Raw genomic sequence first — 18506 nt, 5'->3', positions numbered from 1 at the left:
AAGTGAGCATTATAGAATGCCAATTTAATAGAAGAAAGTATTCTTGCGTTGAGGGAGTACTTGAGTGGAGGCCCAATGTCTGGAACATATTCTAAAGCAATTTTCTCATCAAGGTGGGGGAGGATAGGGCATACATATTGTTTGAAATAAAGCAGAATTGTGTCCCTTTGTTTTTGTTAGCTCTTAATTTAAACTTATTCTGAATTTTCATGGAATATTTAGTGTGGGTGAAAAAAATTAAGATGGATTGTGGATTATGTATAAGGAAGCATTATTCTAATGTATTAAAAGCTAGCTGCCACTAATTGCCATCAATTCATCACATCAAAAACTCTTAAAACTGAAGATCAACTTTTCAGTAGTCTAGTCCAGTAGTTCTCAACCCTGGTTCTCATCAGAATGATCTGGAGAACTTTTATAAATCACACTGTCCTGGCCCCAACATAGTGTGTAAAAAGCAAACAAGAACAACCCGCCTCTCTCCATAGAGGATCCCACTGCAAGTCCAGCGCTGAGAATCCACCTCCCATACAATATAGAATCATCTTCTCCCTTGACCCTCATACTTCCCTTTGTATAATTTTAGCAGTGGGCATGTGGCTACTGCAGAAGGAAAAATAAATAAATAAAAATTTAAAGAGCTTTAATTATTATAAAGCTCCCCCTTATATTGAATCCGACTTAGTGAAATCTCCCTTCTACATTGCAATGGGTTATACTTCAAGAAGGTACCCCAAGCTCCCTTCCCAGAACTAAGCATACTTTCCCTTCCTTCAACTTTGCCACATGGGCTCTGTAACCCTCCTCGTTGCTGTTACAGTCAGCCACTCTGCCTGCCAGGTGTGATCTTGCCAGAAAAGATTACCATGGGCCTATTACTTTCCATAGTTTTGCCAGTGTTAACCTAAAATACATTGAAGTAGATATACGTGTGTGTGTAATAAAATACTTTGAAGTCATTGTAATGTAGTAAAATTAACTTCCTGTTTATTTGTCATCCAATAATCTGACTATATTCCTGGGCACCGCCTAAATTCCATAATGATAAGTAGTAAGATCACAGTGTTAGCCAGATGCCTTCAGTTATCTTAAGGATAAAGGATTTCTTACTCTTCTGTTGCTCCCAGAGTCCAGTGGTCACTAAGCTCTCCTCCGCCTTAGTTGATGTCAGTGTACTGCAGGTAACACCCAAAACACAGCTTCGCTCTCCATGTGGATTCCTGGAAATCGAGAGGCTCAGTCTCAGATCCAACTCTACCACTTGCGGCAGAATAGATCTTTTAGTTTCATGTTATAGGTTAATCCAGACAAAATTGCCACTTGGCGGCCATTTGTTACCTACAAATAGGTCCTTTCCTCATGGCTCAACATAATCGTCATATGTAAAAGAGAGATAATACTGTCTCCATAGATTTCACTGAATTGTTATAAAGATAAAGTGAATGAATAGCAGTTAAAAGTATTTTGAAAACTGGAAAACTAAACAAATGGACTTGACTCGAGGGGGAAAATGTTCTTTAGGCAAAGATTAGATATTACTGTGTGTTTATCAAAAGTATCCGAGCGATATGAACGATAATATAGTAAAGCATCCCCTTTTGTCGTTCTTATTGCTAAGTACCGTGATCTCAGTGCTGACCAGAGTGACCCCATGCACCCTCAACCATTGCTATGCAGAGCCCATCACTGCAGCCACTAAGTCAACCGTCTCTTCTTATTTCTCAATGACCCTCTACCTTACCAAGTGTGATGTCCTTTTCCAAGGATTGGTCCTTCCTGGTAACACGTTCAAAGTTAGCAAGAAGAAGTGCTGCCATCCTTGCTTCTAAGGAGCATTCTGGCTGTACTTCTTCTAAGACATACCTTTTTCCTCTTCTAGCAGCCTGTCGTATGTTCAATATTCTTCACCGACACTGTAATGCAAGCCATCCATTCTTCTTCGTTCTTCCTTAGTCTTTGTCTGCTCTGTGCATGCATACAGGCAACTGAAAACACCTTGGCTTGTATCAGGGGCACCTGAGTCATCAAAATGGTCTCTGAATTTTAAACGCTTTTTTTAAAAAACACTTTAAAGACATCCTTTGCAACCAATTTGGCCATTGTAGCACAGTGTTTAATTTCCTAACTGCTGCTTCCATGGACATTGCCTGTCGATTCAGATGAAATGGACCATATCCTCAGATCTGAACCAATAAGTAACATAGTGGTTTATACTAAGGACAATAAGAAAACTCAGGGTAGCGCCATCATTGTCATGGCTGAATTCATAACAACTGGTTTTCTCCCCAGCACCCTACGAGCCCACCTTCCCCTAGATATCAACTTCAGGGGGTGCATGAAAGGCTTTCAGTTCCAGAAGAAAGATTTCAACTTGCTGGAGCAGAAAGAAACGCTGGGAGTTGGTTATGGGTGCCCAGAAGATTCTCTGGTAAGTACCAATCAATCAAAAGCATTTTGCTAAGTGGGCACTGATCACTCTCCAACGCTGGAAAACCTCTGGTTGGTGCCGTGACGATCCCATGTACACTTTGGGTGCCATTCTCTCCCCACATAAAGAAGAGTGCTTATGCTACAAAAGGCTCTGTGACTTGTCCTGCTGCTTCCCTTTTCAATGGGCGGAGCATCCAAAGCTCAGAGGAGCAACACAAGCTTTATTACAAATTCCAGATATGAGCAGTGAGCAAGGTCCAACAGTGCCTGTCAGAGGAATGGAGAGGAATGCTAACACTCCCGAATCTCATCATAAACTCAAAGTCAAAACACAAATTAGTTATAGAGAAACTAACAGACATGGCCTCTGATGTATGAGATACCGATATTTTAAGCCTCCAATCACTTTGATCTACACCAAATTTACTTTTAAATTTTGCCTTGGAATACAGATATCCCGCAGAGCGTATTTCAATGGAGAGGGCTTCATTGCTTCAAGTCACAAAATATCTTTCTTTGATGGCTTCGAAGGAGGGTTTAATTTCCGAACATTACAACCAAATGGATTATTATTCTATTATGCTTCGGGAGTAAGTATTTGCTTTTTCTTGATGGTAATTGTTCTTCTATTAAAAACACTTTTTGTGCCTATTAAAAGTGATTTTGATTCAGATTCCTGTTGACTCACCTGTCTATACACAGGCTACCTCATTTGCATGTACTTTCTAAAATATAATATGTATTGTACATCCGGAGTTCTTATCCTGGCCTTCAAAGGTCCAACCCCTATAGAAGTCTGGGAGCTCATGGACTTAGATGTGTGTGGGGGGATACATCTTCATTTTCTCTAACTAAAATTCAGCATTTTATTCTATTATAAACACAGGCAATCAACCATCGTAGTATTGGCAGCACGTGTGACTCTGTCATTAGTAGGAGTCACAGAGATTTTTCACATTATATTACAGTTTTCCCCAAAAAATACTGACTGTCATCGAGTCGATGCCGACTCATGGCAACCCTATAGGACGAGGTAGAGCTCACCCTGTGAGTTTCCAAGACATATCTCAAAATATAATTTTTGCTCGTTATTCTAAAAGCGAGGCTATTAGACTGGATGCCAGATTTTGCTTTTAAAAGCCATAATGAAGAATATACATATTACTATATCACAGATTGATTGTTTTCATATTTAAATTTTTTATTTTAATGTCATCGGGTTCCTTGCAAGGTTTGATTAATGAATTTTGAAATATCAGTTGATGATGAGGCCCATGTGCATCACTAAACGGCCAATGAAGTTCATGGCACAGAAAAGGTTAAGAAACCCCACATGTATGTTAAGAACTAACATATGTGCTGTCATTTATAAAATCGTTTTTACAAAAAATGCTCTCTGTCTCTGGGTTTCTCAAGAGCCCAAGCACAAAATATATTCTTTCAAGGATAAAACAGGACCTGAGGGAGGTTTGGTGACCCTAAGATCCAACTGATGGATCTCTAAGGGTTCGGCATTGGCACACAGGGTGGGAGTCTAGTGTGTGAAGGCAGCCTCCCCTTTTCATGCCCATTGCTTCTGTCTTCGCCTTCCTGTTGAAGTGAATTTAAATCGGTAGCAGCTGTGACGTTTCACCCACGATACTGCACTCATCCTCTAACTGCAGAACCTGTTTCAGATCCCCAGGGTCAGTCAAAGGACACTTTCTGTCCACACACGGAAAGCAGTCTGCCCTAGGGTTAACTCGAGAGGTTGATGCCCACCTGAGGAGAAAAGCAAGGTCGTCATTTTGTCAATATTTTAAGACAAGCAATAAGCAATTTCAGAAAAAAAGTGTTACCTTCTGTTTTTGTATAATTTTTTATGCCTCTAGACATGAAAATAGCAGAACCCTTAAAAAGGCAAAACCAGCAAACTCACCCTTGCCCAGGCAGCAAACTCTATCCCCCAGAGAGTGCAAATACTGTGTTTACAAAAGGAATGGGAAGCGAAGTGATCCAAGAAACCGTGACAAAGCCAGCAATCCTCAGCATGACAAAAGCCACCAAATCTTGTCAGAATTTTTGACAGTTGTCCACCCCCTCCCCACCCCACCCATGAATCGTGTCCAATTTTATAGACAACACCCTTTGAGTAATAGGATAGTTTCTTTTATTATACTTCCAGATATCATTTACAAGCACATTTCTTGTAAAAGATGTGTTCCTTTGTAAAAAGATGGTGCACCTATTGAGACTGTGTCCCTCGTTTCGGACCGAGGACTCCTGCCTTAAACACTTGTGCCTGCGTTTCAGTCCGACGTGTTCTCCATTTCCCTGGACAACGGCACGGTGATCATGGATGTAAAGGGAAGCAAGGTCCAGTCGGCAAGTAAGCAGTACAATGATGGACTCTCCCACTTCGTCATCAGCTCTGTCTCACCCACAAGGTACAGCGCCGCACTTTGTGTCCTTTCCACCATACGAATTTATTTGTAGGGCAAGAGCCTGCCCAATGATCGCATTGAATAATAGATCTGGTGGCCCCCAGGCGATTTGCATTATGGCTTTGTTATTGGGTGCTGTGGAGTCGATGTTGACGTGTCGTGAGCCTGGGTGATGCTGGAGAAGATTGCCAGGTCCTCCTCTCGCAGCACTGGGGGGCAGATACAGACCATCAGTCCTTCAGTCAGCAACCAGAGGCTGAGCCACTGTGCCATCAGCGACCCCTTTGCTGTTCTAGTGTGGTAAAATATATATATATATTTAGTGATGGGCAAAGACTTGCTTTCTTTAAAAAGTGATTGCTACTAATTTCCTAGGCATACAAGCACCCAAAACCAAACCAAACCCGCTACCTCGATTCGCTTCCGACACACAGAGACCTGATCTAGGGTTTTCGAGACTATAAATCTTCACAGAAGCAGTCTCATCTTTCCCCCCCTAGACATAAAACACAAGTCACGGTCAAATCACGCGCCACAAGATAGAGGTTGTTTTTGTTTTTGTTTTCTTTAGGAAAGCACTAGGTTACAGTCTCCTTGAGAAAAGGGGATGGAGTAGGTAGTGTGTCGTGCATGGACCGAAAAGACACACTGCCATCGAGTCGGTTCCAGATTTGAGCACCCCTGCAGGGTTTCCGAAGCTGTCAACTCTACATGGGAGCAGACAGCCTCCTCTTTCTCCCACAAGGCAGCTGCTGGGTTTGAACTGCTAACTTTGCCTTTAGCAGTCCAACACTTTCCTGGCCCAGTGCCCCCAGGTTCCCATGGAGAGAGCTTGGCAAATACTGGTTCAGACTAGAGTGTGAAGTGTACCATCAAAGAAGCTACATTTATCACTACATTTTTAAAGTTTTACTTTTAAGATACGGAATATGGCCTTTCTTCTCATAATGAAGAAAACGTTCTAGCATAAGAAATAAGCCTCTGATGTGGCATGCAGATAACCTGTGCCACAAATGCAAGAGAAACATTAGTAAGTTGTTTCTGGAATCCACTTCCAAAGGGGATCGAACCCATCCAATGTGCTTTACCCTGAAAATGGTCTTCCATAAATATCATTAGAGAATCCTCATGCCGTGCGACTCTTTTCTCCACACATAACGTGATATGGATGGCTAGCTGTCTGCGCTTCTCATTTGCATGGGTTCCATTCATGGTCCGGAAGGTCTTTTCGTACTTAGAAGTAGTTCACCATTTTCTCCTGGGCTTCATGAACAGTGCGGCATTCGCGGGGCGTTCTGCTTCACGTCTGTGAGCAAACCTGCCCGCTCAAACTGGATTGAAACTCACAGCAAAACCTAGCAGTGCGCTGTGTGAAAACGCTTCTTTCTTTGCAGGTATGAACTGATCGTAGATAAAAGCCGGCTTGGGAGTAAGAATCCCACCAAAGGGGAAGTGGAAGCGACGCAGCCAAGCGAAAAGAAGTTTTACTTTGGTGGCTCGCCTATCAGTCCTCAGTACAGTAATTTCACGGGCTGTATAAGCAATGCCTACTTCACCAGGTATCATATTTTTATTTATTCATACATAAGTCTATAGATTGAGAAAGATCAAGCCAGTCAAGAAAATATGCTCATCACAAAAACTGAGAACTATTCCGCTTATTGGACGTGATAGAGGGTCATGGTTGAAATGGTACATGTAGTTGGATAGCTGACAAAATTGAGTTTGAATGTAGATTTTCTGCCCTTTAATTTCTGAATGACCTTGACTAATTTCTCGACTCTAATGCAGATTATAATAGTGCTTTCCTTTCAAGAATATTATGAGAATTAAATGAGACCATGCAAATAAAATACTTTACACTGCATCTGAAACACAGCAATTTATAAAATTAGGTGCTATTACAAGTATACATGTGATTAATGATATAGCACAGAGTAACATCCTAAAATCCTTAAATAGATACTTTAAGTATCTATTTAATTTATGACATAACTTTAAACAAAGTCATTAATCTAGGTCCTTAACAAAGACAATGGGGTTCCCTGAGAATTAGAACAAACAAGAAACAAATGGAATGCAGATTAAGTGAGCCAGAGGCTGGCCCAGACAGTCAGGGGATATAGTGACGGGGGAAAATATTCCTTAGCCAGAATATGCTGGGACCAGGCACATAGTTATGGAAGTAACTGATGAATAACAACTTAAAGGTGCGCTCATTAAGATAGTGGTTGATGGATAAAGGCCACCGTACACCCCCACAATTGTGTAAATTCTTTGACATTCAGTATGTACATAAGACAATTTTAAGCCCTACTCATTTTTTTCTTTTTTTTGTGATAGATACATTTATTATCTTTATTATGGTGATGGTTTCATGGGTATCTGCATATGTCACTTTAATTGTACATTTAAATGTTAATGCAATTATATCTTAATATAATTAAGGTATATTTATAATCTAAATATAATATAATATTTAAAAGAAAGCAGCATATGAGTGATTTTTTCATTTGAGCCCTATTTTTAAAAGCGTTTTCCCTTTGTTGCAAACATAGGTTGGACAGAGATGTGGAGGTTGAAGATTTCCAGCGATATTCCCAAAAGGTCCACACTTCCCTTTATGAGTGTCCCATTGAGTCTTCACCACTGCTTCTCCTTCACAAAAAAGGGAAGAATTCCTCAAAGCCAAAAACAAGTCAGAATAAAAAGGTAAAGGCTGATGCCCTCACCTTCTGTTCACACAGCTCTAGACACCGCGGTTCTGTGTACACATGGAAGATGGGCTTCTCGTTGCTTCAGATACACAGATTTGTTGCATTAATTGGTTGTCAAAGAAGCTGAATCAGCGTTTAATGGAACTCCCAACGAGTACTTTTTATTGTTGTTGTTGTTGATGTCGTCGTTAGGTGCCTTCAAATTGGTTCCGACTCACAGTGACCCTGTGTCCAACAGAGCCACGCCCTGCTCAGGTCTCTGCCATCCTCACAGTGGTTATGTTAGACCCATTGCTGCACCCCACCCCGTCTCAGTTTATTCCACTGGTTAAATCCCTCAGGAGTGAACAATTTGTGTATATAATACATGCTATTTAACACTATTCTTCCCCTGGTATCATTTACTTACAGGCAGCAATGTCATTCTTTTTTGTCACCTTTTCTGAAGTTGTTAAAGTTCCTGATCATCTTTTCATTTTTTCCAATTCCTTAGCCTTTGTTTGACCATTCACCTGCTACATGATCAAAACCTTTGCGTTCTAAAATTCCATGATCTAACTACTGTACTCTTTTCTCTCACTTTATTTACTCTCTGAGCATTCATAACCTTTACCTTTATTGCAATTGAACCCCTTCTTCTCTTCTCTCTGTTTTGGTTTATTTTTTCCTTCAATGGCCCGATTTTAGCACTGCCCTCAGGTGCTTAATGATCCCACCTGCTACAAGCTACCATCATCTCACCTATAAACGATTGCTAGCAGCCTTCCCAGAGATCTTTCTGCTCCTGCCTTGTTCCTCAACCATCTATTGTCAATCAAACAGATCCCAGAAAATATCATTTCACTCCTCTGCTCTAGTGAGTGGCTCCCCACTGCACTCAGAGTCAAAGCCTGAGACTCTACAGTAACACACACACACACACACACACACACACACACACACTGCTACCATCAAACGGACTTCAACTCATGGCAACCCATATGTGTCAAAGTAGACCTTTGTTCCATAGGGTTTTCAGGGTCTGCTTTTCCTGGAGGAGATCTCTAGGACTTTCTTCCATGGTGCCCCCAGATGTACTTGAACTTCTAACCTTTTCATTCATAGCGGATGATTGCACCACTCAGAGACTCCATACAGTATCACAAGAAGCTGTGTAGGATCCAGGCCCCATTACCTCTCGGAGCATGGCTCCTTTCACTCCTCTACTTCACTCATTCGACTCCCCACACTGGCCTTCTGCCTCTCTGTTGTGCACAAACCGCACAACACAAACCCACTGCCCTCGAGACCCTTCTAACTCATCGTGACCCTAGGACAAAGTGAGCTGCTTCTTGGGTTTCCAAGATTACAGATCTGGATAGGAGCTGATCGTCTCCAATCTCTCCCACAGGGCAATAGGTGGGTTAAACCCCTGACCTTAAGGTTAGCAGCCCAATGTCTAACCTACTGCTTACTCTCCCAAGTGCTCCTGGAAGTACACATACTCAGGTCTGTACGTGAGCTCTTCTGCCTGCACCACTCTGCCCTTGAACTTCAGCAGGAGCAACGTCTTTGCCTCCTCTTAAGATTGCTCAGGTCCCACCAGCTGAATACGGTCCACCCTGAACACAGACTGAATACCTCAGCCTGCTTTCTGTTCCACACCAGTAGTATTGAGCCCCTCATCTTTTTCTTCATAGGGCTTATGGAAATTTAATGTATCATCAACTGTATGCATGTTGCTTATTATTTCTTTCTGTCTCCTCCACTGTAGTTCAAACTCAGTGGTGTATCCTCAGCACCTATAACCACATCTCGCACAAAATAGGTGTCAATGAATATTAGGATATTTCCACCAGAGTTGTTAAAAGGACTGAATGAGTTAATGTATGAAATGCACATTGTCCAGGGATTGGCACACAGTCTGCATTCAGGGACTCTTTCCTGTGTTATTTCTATAAAGCTTTGTGTTTCTAAAGGATTGATGCCTGAAATTAAAATTGCTTGGCCAAAGGGACATTTTTATTATTGAGACAATAACTACCAACCTAAACCCAAACCAAACCCCTGGTGTTGACTTAACTTCAACTCATAACAACCCTATAGAATTAAAATAGAGTTGCTCCATATGGTTGCCAAGGTCTTTATGGTAGTAGACTACCACAGCTTTCCCCTGGGGAGCCACTGGTGGATTTGAACTACCAACCATTGGATCAGCAGTGGAGAGCTTTAACCACGGTTCACTAAGGACCCCTAATAGTAACTGACACTCCCAAAACAGAATTTGAAAGAACCAACTGCCCTACACAGGTGCCACCATTGTACAGCATCACGTTTTTAGAATCTTGCCAATCTAATGTGCAAATATGACATCTTATGGTTTTAGTTTGCATTTCCCTGATAGCTAATAAGTTTGTGCATCTTTTTTCCCTGATAGCTAATGAGTTTGTGCAGGGGAAAAACTGCTTGCCTTGTAAGCTCGGTTTCTGGACCATCAGCAAGAGAGAAGCATTTCCATCAGCTTCTCACTTCTGATGATCTTCCAGTGACTATCATACCTTGAACCAAAAATAGATTCTAAACATCTATTTTGTAAACATCTATTCCAATGTATAGCAACACTATTGGGCAGAGTAGAACTGCCCTAGAGGGTTTATAAGGCTGTAATCTATATGGAAGTAAAATGGATACTGGTCCTGCAGGTGGTGAGTTTTAGCTCGTCCTTCGCAGTCAAGAACTTAACCTCTGGGCCACCAGTACTCTTTAGACTTTGAATGCTTCCTCATGTACAAGGAGGCGTCAAAAAGTTCATGAAAAAAATTCTCCTTTAATTCAATTTTTGCATGAACTGAGCCCTTGTGGTGTAGTAGGCTGTGGACTGGGCTGCTAACCACACGGTCAGTGGTTCAAACCCACCCGCCACTCCATGAGAGATAGATGAGGCCGTCTGTTCCTGTAAAGATTTACAGCTGTGGGAACCCAAGGGAACAGTTCCTTTCTTTCCTGTAGGGTTATTGTTAGTCAGAAGTGGCTCGATGGTGTGGTGCTTGGTCTCCACGAACATGCTGAAGGCTCCTTACACTTGTGAACCACACTTGAGACTCTCCATGAAATTTCTTCTTGTTCATGCGTTATTTCTTTATCTGTGTTAATGAAATACTTTTGTTTGCATAAAATATAAACTTCATAGTTTTCCAGTTATCATTCCCTGGATTTAACATAGGTAACCTTTTGAAAGTACCTCGGGCAATGAAATCATATCATTGATTTTTATAAAGGATTTTGCTCGTTTCGACGTTCAGAAAACACAATGAGACTCTGATGTGATGGAATCTTATCACCTTTATATATTGGTGCCAAAAGTTTTATTCGGAGAGTTTTTATTTCATTGACACTTGATCATTCATCTGTGGGTCAAGGGCAGCAGGTGAACATGCTAGACTGACAAGAAAGGTTAACCCCTTAAAGTAGTCACTCTTTATGTAAACATCAGACAGGTCTGCCTTGTAAGAAATAAGGCCAGAGGGTTTGTTAGAGGCAAGGATGGCAAGACTTCATCTCACATACTTTGTTCGTGTTGTCAGGAAAGACCAGTCCCTGGACAAGGACATCATGTTTGATGAAGTGGAGGGGAGTGAAAAGAGGGAGCCCTCGGCAAGATGGATTGACACTGTGGCTGCAGCGATGGGCTCAAACATACCAACTATATGAGGATGCTGCCAGACAGGGCAGGGTTTAGTTCTGTTTTGCATAGGGTCATTATGGGTCAGAACCGACTTGATGTTATTAGGAGCCATCGACATGGCTCCAACCTATAGTGGCACTGTGCACAACAGCACAAAACACAGCACCTTACAATTGTTCCTATGCCTGAGCTCATTGGTGCTGCCACTGTGCCAATCCATCTCATCCAGGGCCTCCCTCTTTTTCACCACCCCTCCACTTTACCAAACATGATGCCCTTCTACAAGGACTGGTCTCTCCTGACAATATGACCAAAGAATGTAAGATAAAGTCTTTCCTTCCTTGCCTCTAAGAAACTCTGTGGCTGTATTTCCTCCCCCAAAAGATGTGTTTGTCCTTTTAGCAGCCCATGCTGTTTTCAGTATTCTTCTCCAGCACCACAGTTCGAAGGCATTAATTCTTCTTCCGTCTTCATCATTCAGTGTCCAACTTTCACGTGCACCTGAGGCGATGGAAAATACCGTGACTTGAGTCAGAGGCACCTTAGTCCTCAAAGGAACCTCGTTGCTCTTCAATGCTCTACAAGGGTCTTGCACAGCAAATTTACCTAATGCAATACATCTTTTGATCTCTTGACTGTTTCTTTGAGCCAACGTCCATCTGACATCTGCAATGATATCTCTTGTTCTACGCGTGCCTCTAAATCCAGCCTAAATTTCTGACAGTTCCCTGTCAGTGTTCTGCTTCAGCTGTTGTTGGATGATCTTCAGCAAAAAAAAAAAAAACAGTAACAACATGATCATCATTTTCTATATGAAGCTATATATCAGATGTAGTTTCCTACAAACATTCATAGATTTAAAGTTAAAATGCACAGCCTTGGAAACTGTTAACAGAAGCCTTTGATAGTATAGTAAATCTCTTAGCTTGTCTAGTAAGTAATCTTAGACTCAAGTTTGTAATGACAAGATATGGAATCTGTATAGATTTCACTTGTACTGTGGTAACAGGAATGTTTGCTCATCTTCTGTTGTAATTACTTCTTAAATCTCTACCAAGGAAAATATGTGACCTCTGCTTCAAACTTTTACAAAAGTCGAATCAAAAAGCATCGTGTGCTTGAATTGTTTATTGTAACAATAATCCCCTAATATTTTATTTTATGCAATTATTATAACTCATTTAACCAAACAACCTTCAGTTGTTTCCCTTCTTTTCCTTTTATGATTGAAGATCCTTATACGTAAAGCATTGATCATATTGCTAGATAAATATTATTTCTATTAATTCTCCCACATGATAAAATCAGCAGTGCATTTTTAAGGGCACCAGATAATTTTTAAAATTTGTTCTACATCTTCTTTACATTAAAGTGTTATATATCTTATCACAGAAAATATTCCTAAATAGTTTAAAGGTGTTGCTAATTTTCTTACCTTCTCACACTAAAGCCACTGCCGTTGATCTGTCCTGACACACAGCGGCCCAGTATAAGGTTTCTGAGACTGTAAACCTTCACGAGAGCAGACAGCCTCCTCTTTTCCCAAGGAGCAGTTGGGTTTGTTGACTGGTTAGCAGCCAAGCCCGACTGTACCAGAAGGGCTCCTTCGCAGCATGTGTAAATAATCATCAGTGGGTTCCAGTGATATCGCAAACTTTGTATTGATTGATTCACTTAGAGAAATTCATTACCATCTTTTCCGTTTTTGGCTAGTCTATAAGATGGCGGTTTAAAGAACAGAGAAGCTATTGCTGTACCTTCGCTTTAGCGCTGCTTTACTCTCATGGACTAGATTTCGGGGTTGTGAATGTGCCGTGTTGTGGTGGTGGAAGCTGCTACGGCTACTACAGTCATTTGCCAGTGGGGGTGGGGGGGAGGGCTAATATTTCATGACTGGAAAAGGCAGAGATAATGTACATTTTTACGCTTAGCTGTGTTCATACTGATGATTCCGTCACAGAGTAATTTGTTAACATTTAGATTTCTATTCAGAAATCAGCTGTTATATATATTTGCTATCTCTTTTTTATTATTAATTAAGCATTTTATTGGGAGCTCTTACTGATAATCATACCATTACATAGTTCAATCACATCAAGCAGTAATGTACAATTGCTACTACAATCAGTTTCAGACTATTTTCTTTCTCCTTGAACTCTTTGATATCAGCTCCCCTTTATCTCCTTCTGCCCCCACCCTAACCCCCAGGAACCTTTTTTTTTTCTTATAATATTTTTTGGCCATATCTTACACAATCCAGTATATCCATTCACATACAGTTCTGTTGTCCATCCCATCGAATGGGGTTATACAGTCATTGATGCGATCCATTCCCTATTTTCCCCTTCCACCCACTCTCTTCCCGTACCCTCAGGGAACCATTACCCCTGTTACTATTTCTCTGAAGAGTTATCTATCGTGGCTTTCATGTACCGAATGATCTTAAATATGCAAATGTACATATGAAAATCTAACATGATTAATGAGGTAAAACAGATGAAAACCATAGTAGTAAGGAGAGGAAATATTAAAGAACTAGAAGATAGTTATGTGCTTCATCAGGGCTATACCGCACCCTGGCTTTAACTTCCCTTCCCTGTGTTCCTGGGTCCCTTCTGAGAGAGCCTGTCCAATTATCTTACAGGTGGGTTTTGGGTCACCACTACATTCATGCCCCTTCACATCAATTTGGTTGCTTGTTTCTGAACTTCTGATACCTCTTCCCGTCAACACCTCATGATCACACAGGCTGGTGTGCTTCTTCCACGTGGGTTTTGTTGTTTTCCTGCTAGATGGCTGCTTATTTAACAACAATTCTTTAAGATCCCAGATGCTATATCTTTTAAAAGCTGGGCACCATCAGCTTTCTTCACCATATTTGATTATGTACCCATTTTGTCTTCAGCGATTGTATCAGGGAGGTGAGTATCATACAATGCCACATTATTAGAACAAACGATTCTTGTACTGTGGCAAGATTTAAGTAGGGCCACAAAGTCCATCTGCTTCCTTGTTGCATATGCTCATATATACATATGTAAACAAATACACATGTATTTATATATTTGCATATATACATATGTATACATTGGTTTTCTTTCTTTCCTGTTTTTCTTTTTTACCTCCTACCCCACTATCATGTTTACCCATCGTTCACCTCTTATTAATTCCTCTCCGATACAACTCAATTGATCAAACGTACCAGAAAAGCTCCACCCTCGTCACCATCAATCCCAGAACACTTACTGTTCCCTTGTACCCCTCGTTGTTGGCTCCCCATAATTTTTTATGCTTCCATGTCTCTTTTATCCTTTCAGAGGACTTGTTGTATCCTATTTTCACAGGGAGAGACAAGTAAAGATGCACCTTCATGGGATCCTGTTGGCCTGAAAGTCCAAGAGCAGAACACTCCCCGAGACTCCCATTGTCTCCTTTCCAACAGCCCCAGAGCAATAGAGCACGCCTACCAGTACGGAGGGACAGCCAACAGCCGCCAAGAGTTCGAACACTTAAAAGGAGACTTTGGTGAAAAGTAAAGTAACCCACTGTCCTTCTAGAAATGTCATGTGCCCCTGGATTCCATCCTTAGCCTCCATACATCATCTTTTCCTCGCGGTCTACCCTCTCCTATGCCACCTTCATCCTGGTTTGTTGTCTTGTGTTTGATCATCGCAGCAGCTACTGAATAAGTATAGGATTCATGCTGTCCCATAGACCATGTCCTCTGTGACCTTTTCCTAAAATGTAAGGCGCATGAGGCCGCCTTCTCCCAGGACTTTGCTGTGTACTGTCCCAAAGGGAAGGCAATGTAGGACAGAACGATGGAGGTGATTTCACAGGATTTATCCTCCAACCGTAAGATTACCTTTCCTGTTCTTGGATTGTAAATGGGTATGCATCTCAACAATTAAATACGGAAAGACACTAAACAGCACATACGTGTGTATGTCTTCGTGCCCTCGGCCCCGCCCATCCACTGCCCTGGGTTTCACAAACCGCCAGTTCGTTTAGTGTCACTGAGAATACCTTGCTCTAGTGTTAGAGCCTTTCGCAAGTCGTTTTTTATGTAACTTTCAGAGCTCTTTCAAGCATCCCTATGTGCGTTCAATAGGAAACTGTTAGTGTCTTCTAATTCACCACTTGCCTAGTCGCCAGAATCAGTATTTCATACTCTTCAAAAAGAATTCAAAGTTCCTCAAATGACAAGTACCTTATTTATGGTCTAGAGCTAAATTTCTAAGAATTGTTGTTTCTATTCATGAAGTGGTCAGTTTTCACGTGATAGCTAACAATTAATTTTTCAGTAGAAAAAAATGAATTTGTGTTTTTGCTACTACAGAAATGATATTGTCTTTACACATGTGTCTACTTTGTCTATTTTGTCCATACGAGTAAGCTCCCTTAACATATAGATGCCTACTAAACTAATTGCAGCCGTGTTTTCAATGCCAGACACCATGTGACCCCTAAATGAAGCAGTTCTCGTTTAAATGTGGCACCATCCCATTGTATAAGGAAGTAGAGAAGGATCTAAGTATTTTAACTAGCCGTGTTTACACAATCCTCTCTATTAATACTAAGGGGTAATTGGAAGCAACACTGCTCACCTTTAAATGGATGGCTGGGTCGTTCTCCCATCGACTGCTTGCTGTGGAAGTGGTGGGTCCTCAGTCTCGTCCCCAGATGGCCAGCTTCTTCTTTCCATTCCCCAGATCTCAGTTTTCCATTCGTCTGAAAACCCGCTCCTCCCACGGGATGATTTTCTATGTCTCAGATCAAGAGGAGAATGACTTCATGACTCTCTTCTTGGCCCACGGCCGTTTGGTTTTCATGTTCAATGTGGGCCACAGGAAGCTGAAGATTAGGAGCCAGGAGAAACACAATGATGGATTGTGGCATGACGTAAGTTGAAGGCAGAGCGTAGTATTGCCAGCAAAGGTTCGCCCTCCTCAAAGAATCTGACACTCACACACCACTTAGGACCGCGCTTCTCAACCTGTGGGTCGCAACCCTGTTGGGGGTCGAACAACCCTTTCACAGGGGTCGCCCAATTCATAACGGTATCAAAATGACCGTTATGAAGTAGCGACGAAAATAATTTTATGGTTGGGGGGTCACCACCACATGATTTTCAGAAATGAAAATCGTTCCACGTGCAAGTCAGAAGATCCATTCTCTCATTTGTTTCCGTAAAGCCATACCTAAGACTGAGGGGAGCAGGGAACCGCACCTGTGTGAACAAAGCATTCCACCGTCAAGGCTCCAACCGTGCAGCGACACCAGAATGCATGAGGACAGAGCTTCCTGTCTAAAGCTGGGGAGCCAGGAGGCTGAGGAAGTGCAGGCAACGTCCTGACCTGCAGGAACTCGCTGTGGATTTCCCCTGTAGGGGAGTGGCTAAGAGGGAGGAAATGCAACATCACCTTTCTCCCAACCTTGGGTGCACTTGGCATGAGCCCTTTTCCTTCTCTCCATCCAGGTGATATTTAGTCGGGAAAAGAGCAGTGGCCGACTGGTCATTGATGGTCTGCGGGTCCTGGAAGAAAGTCTGCCTCCTACTGAAGCTCCCTGGAAAATCAAGGGGCCTATTTACTTGGGAGGCGTGGCCCCCGGAAGGGCTGTGAAAAACGTCCAGGTAAGATGGGGTGGAGCCGGGAGAGAGCCAGCCACCTTTTCATCCAAGCCCCAGTCTGACCACTTAGCAAACTGGCAAGGAGAAAATGGTAGCTTAGCTGTGGGTGGCCTATCAAAGGGAGGGCCGGCTGACTGCGGTTCCCTGGGAGATGGAAAGGGACCTGGGCTGGAAATTCGGCTTCATGCAGAGGCGCCACGGGAGGGAAACCTGGTGGCCACTGAACCCCAAGAGAAGCCCAGTTCTACTCTGCCACGCGTGCGATGGCCCGAGTCACCAGGTGACCTTCCGGCTGCATGTCCCTCTGCCCTATGGCATGGGGAAGCCAGGAGCGACGTGCACCCTGAGAGTGGTGGAAAGAGAGAAGAAAAGTATGTCTTAGGGGCTTGCTTACTTATTCAGCCAGCAACCACACTTTTAGCACCAAATAATAATCTGTAATGTATATGCAGTAGGTACCACACGGTATAGGGAAAATAGCTCGCTTCAAACCATTATGCAGACGCTGCTCCTGTTTTCGTTTGTATGACCCCCTTGTACATGCGCAGAGGGAAGGGAAGGGCTAGGCAAAGACATGTCGGTTCGGTCATTTAAAAGTTAAAAACAGTTCAACTTAAAAAAATATTTTGTCACAAAGGGATTGCACTAAGGGGTTCAATTTTTCTTAACATGAATATAGAATTTGATGTCAGCACAGAAAGGTAATATGTGGATAGAGCCATAACAGTCCAGGGAACATATTGCAATCACATATTACTTAGTCCCAAATCCATAGCAATCTCTTGCGTGTGCGTGCGTGCGTGCGTGCGTGCGTGCGTGTGTGTGTGTACAGTGTTACTTATTGTTGACTGGTGAGCAGCGTGCACCAATTCAGTAGGCTGCATGTCCTATTCAATGGCATTAATTACATTCTTGGGGCTGTGCAGTGTCTGTCACCCTCCCCTTTCCGAGGCGTCCTTCCTCTGTAAATTCACAGTCTCTGTTCCCTTGGGCTCCTATCTAATCTTTCCAGTGGCTGCTGTCTACTTGATCCTATAGAGATGGCGCTTCAAAGAGCGTAATGCCCACAGCGGGCATTGTTCACTAGTTCTGTTTGGGCATAAGAAGAATTTAAGGTGTTGCAGATATTCTAAGGGGTTTTTCTTTTCTTTCTTTCTTTCTTCTTTTTTCTAAATCATTTTATTGGGGGTTCATTCAACTCAAACCATACTTACATCCATTGCTTTGTTTTGGTTTTTTAATCATTTGATTGGGGGCTCATACAACGCTTTTCATAATCCATACATACATCCATTGTGTGAAGCACATTTGTACATTTGTTGCCATTATCATTCTCAAAGTGTTTGCTTTCTACTTGAGCCCTTGGTATCAGCTCCTCATTTTCCCCTCCCTCCCTGTCCCCCCCCATGAACCCTTGATAATTTATAAATTGTTATTATTTTGTCATATCTTACCGACTCCCTTCACCCACTTTTCTGTTGTCCATTCCCCAGGGAGGGGGTTCTATGTAGATCCTTCTAATTGGTTCCCCCTTTCCACCCGATCCCCCCTCCACCCTCCAGGTAATGCCATTCTCACCCCTGGTACTGAAGGGATCATCCGCCCTGGATTCCCTGTGTTTCCAGTTCCTATCTGTACCA

General features: G+C 42.3%; 1 protein-coding gene across 1 annotated transcript in view; it reads left to right on the top strand.

Moving 5' to 3' along the window:
- Positions 1 to 18506, top strand: part of LAMA4 (laminin subunit alpha 4) — a gene marked incomplete at its 5' end in the record, with an annotated part of 175128 nt that overhangs the window by 138859 nt on the left and 17763 nt on the right. The window contains 8 exons of the mRNA XM_030886727.2: positions 2290 to 2428; positions 2883 to 3020; positions 4723 to 4856; positions 6248 to 6412; positions 7412 to 7565; positions 14579 to 14766; positions 15947 to 16136; positions 16714 to 16869. Of these exons, the coding sequence (XP_030742587.1) occupies positions 2290 to 2428; positions 2883 to 3020; positions 4723 to 4856; positions 6248 to 6412; positions 7412 to 7565; positions 14579 to 14766; positions 15947 to 16136; positions 16714 to 16869 (1264 nt within the window). The remainder of the gene's footprint in view (positions 1 to 2289; positions 2429 to 2882; positions 3021 to 4722; positions 4857 to 6247; positions 6413 to 7411; positions 7566 to 14578; positions 14767 to 15946; positions 16137 to 16713; positions 16870 to 18506) is intronic.

The sequence above is a fragment of the Echinops telfairi genome, unplaced genomic scaffold, assembly GCF_000313985.2.
Source record: "Echinops telfairi isolate 266 unplaced genomic scaffold, ASM31398v2 ScPeMD7_3533;HRSCAF=4204_0, whole genome shotgun sequence".
Classification (NCBI taxonomy): Eukaryota; Metazoa; Chordata; class Mammalia; order Afrosoricida; family Tenrecidae; genus Echinops; species Echinops telfairi.
Note: the sequence above shows the minus strand (reverse complement) of the source record. Positions and strands in the feature narration are given on the sequence as shown.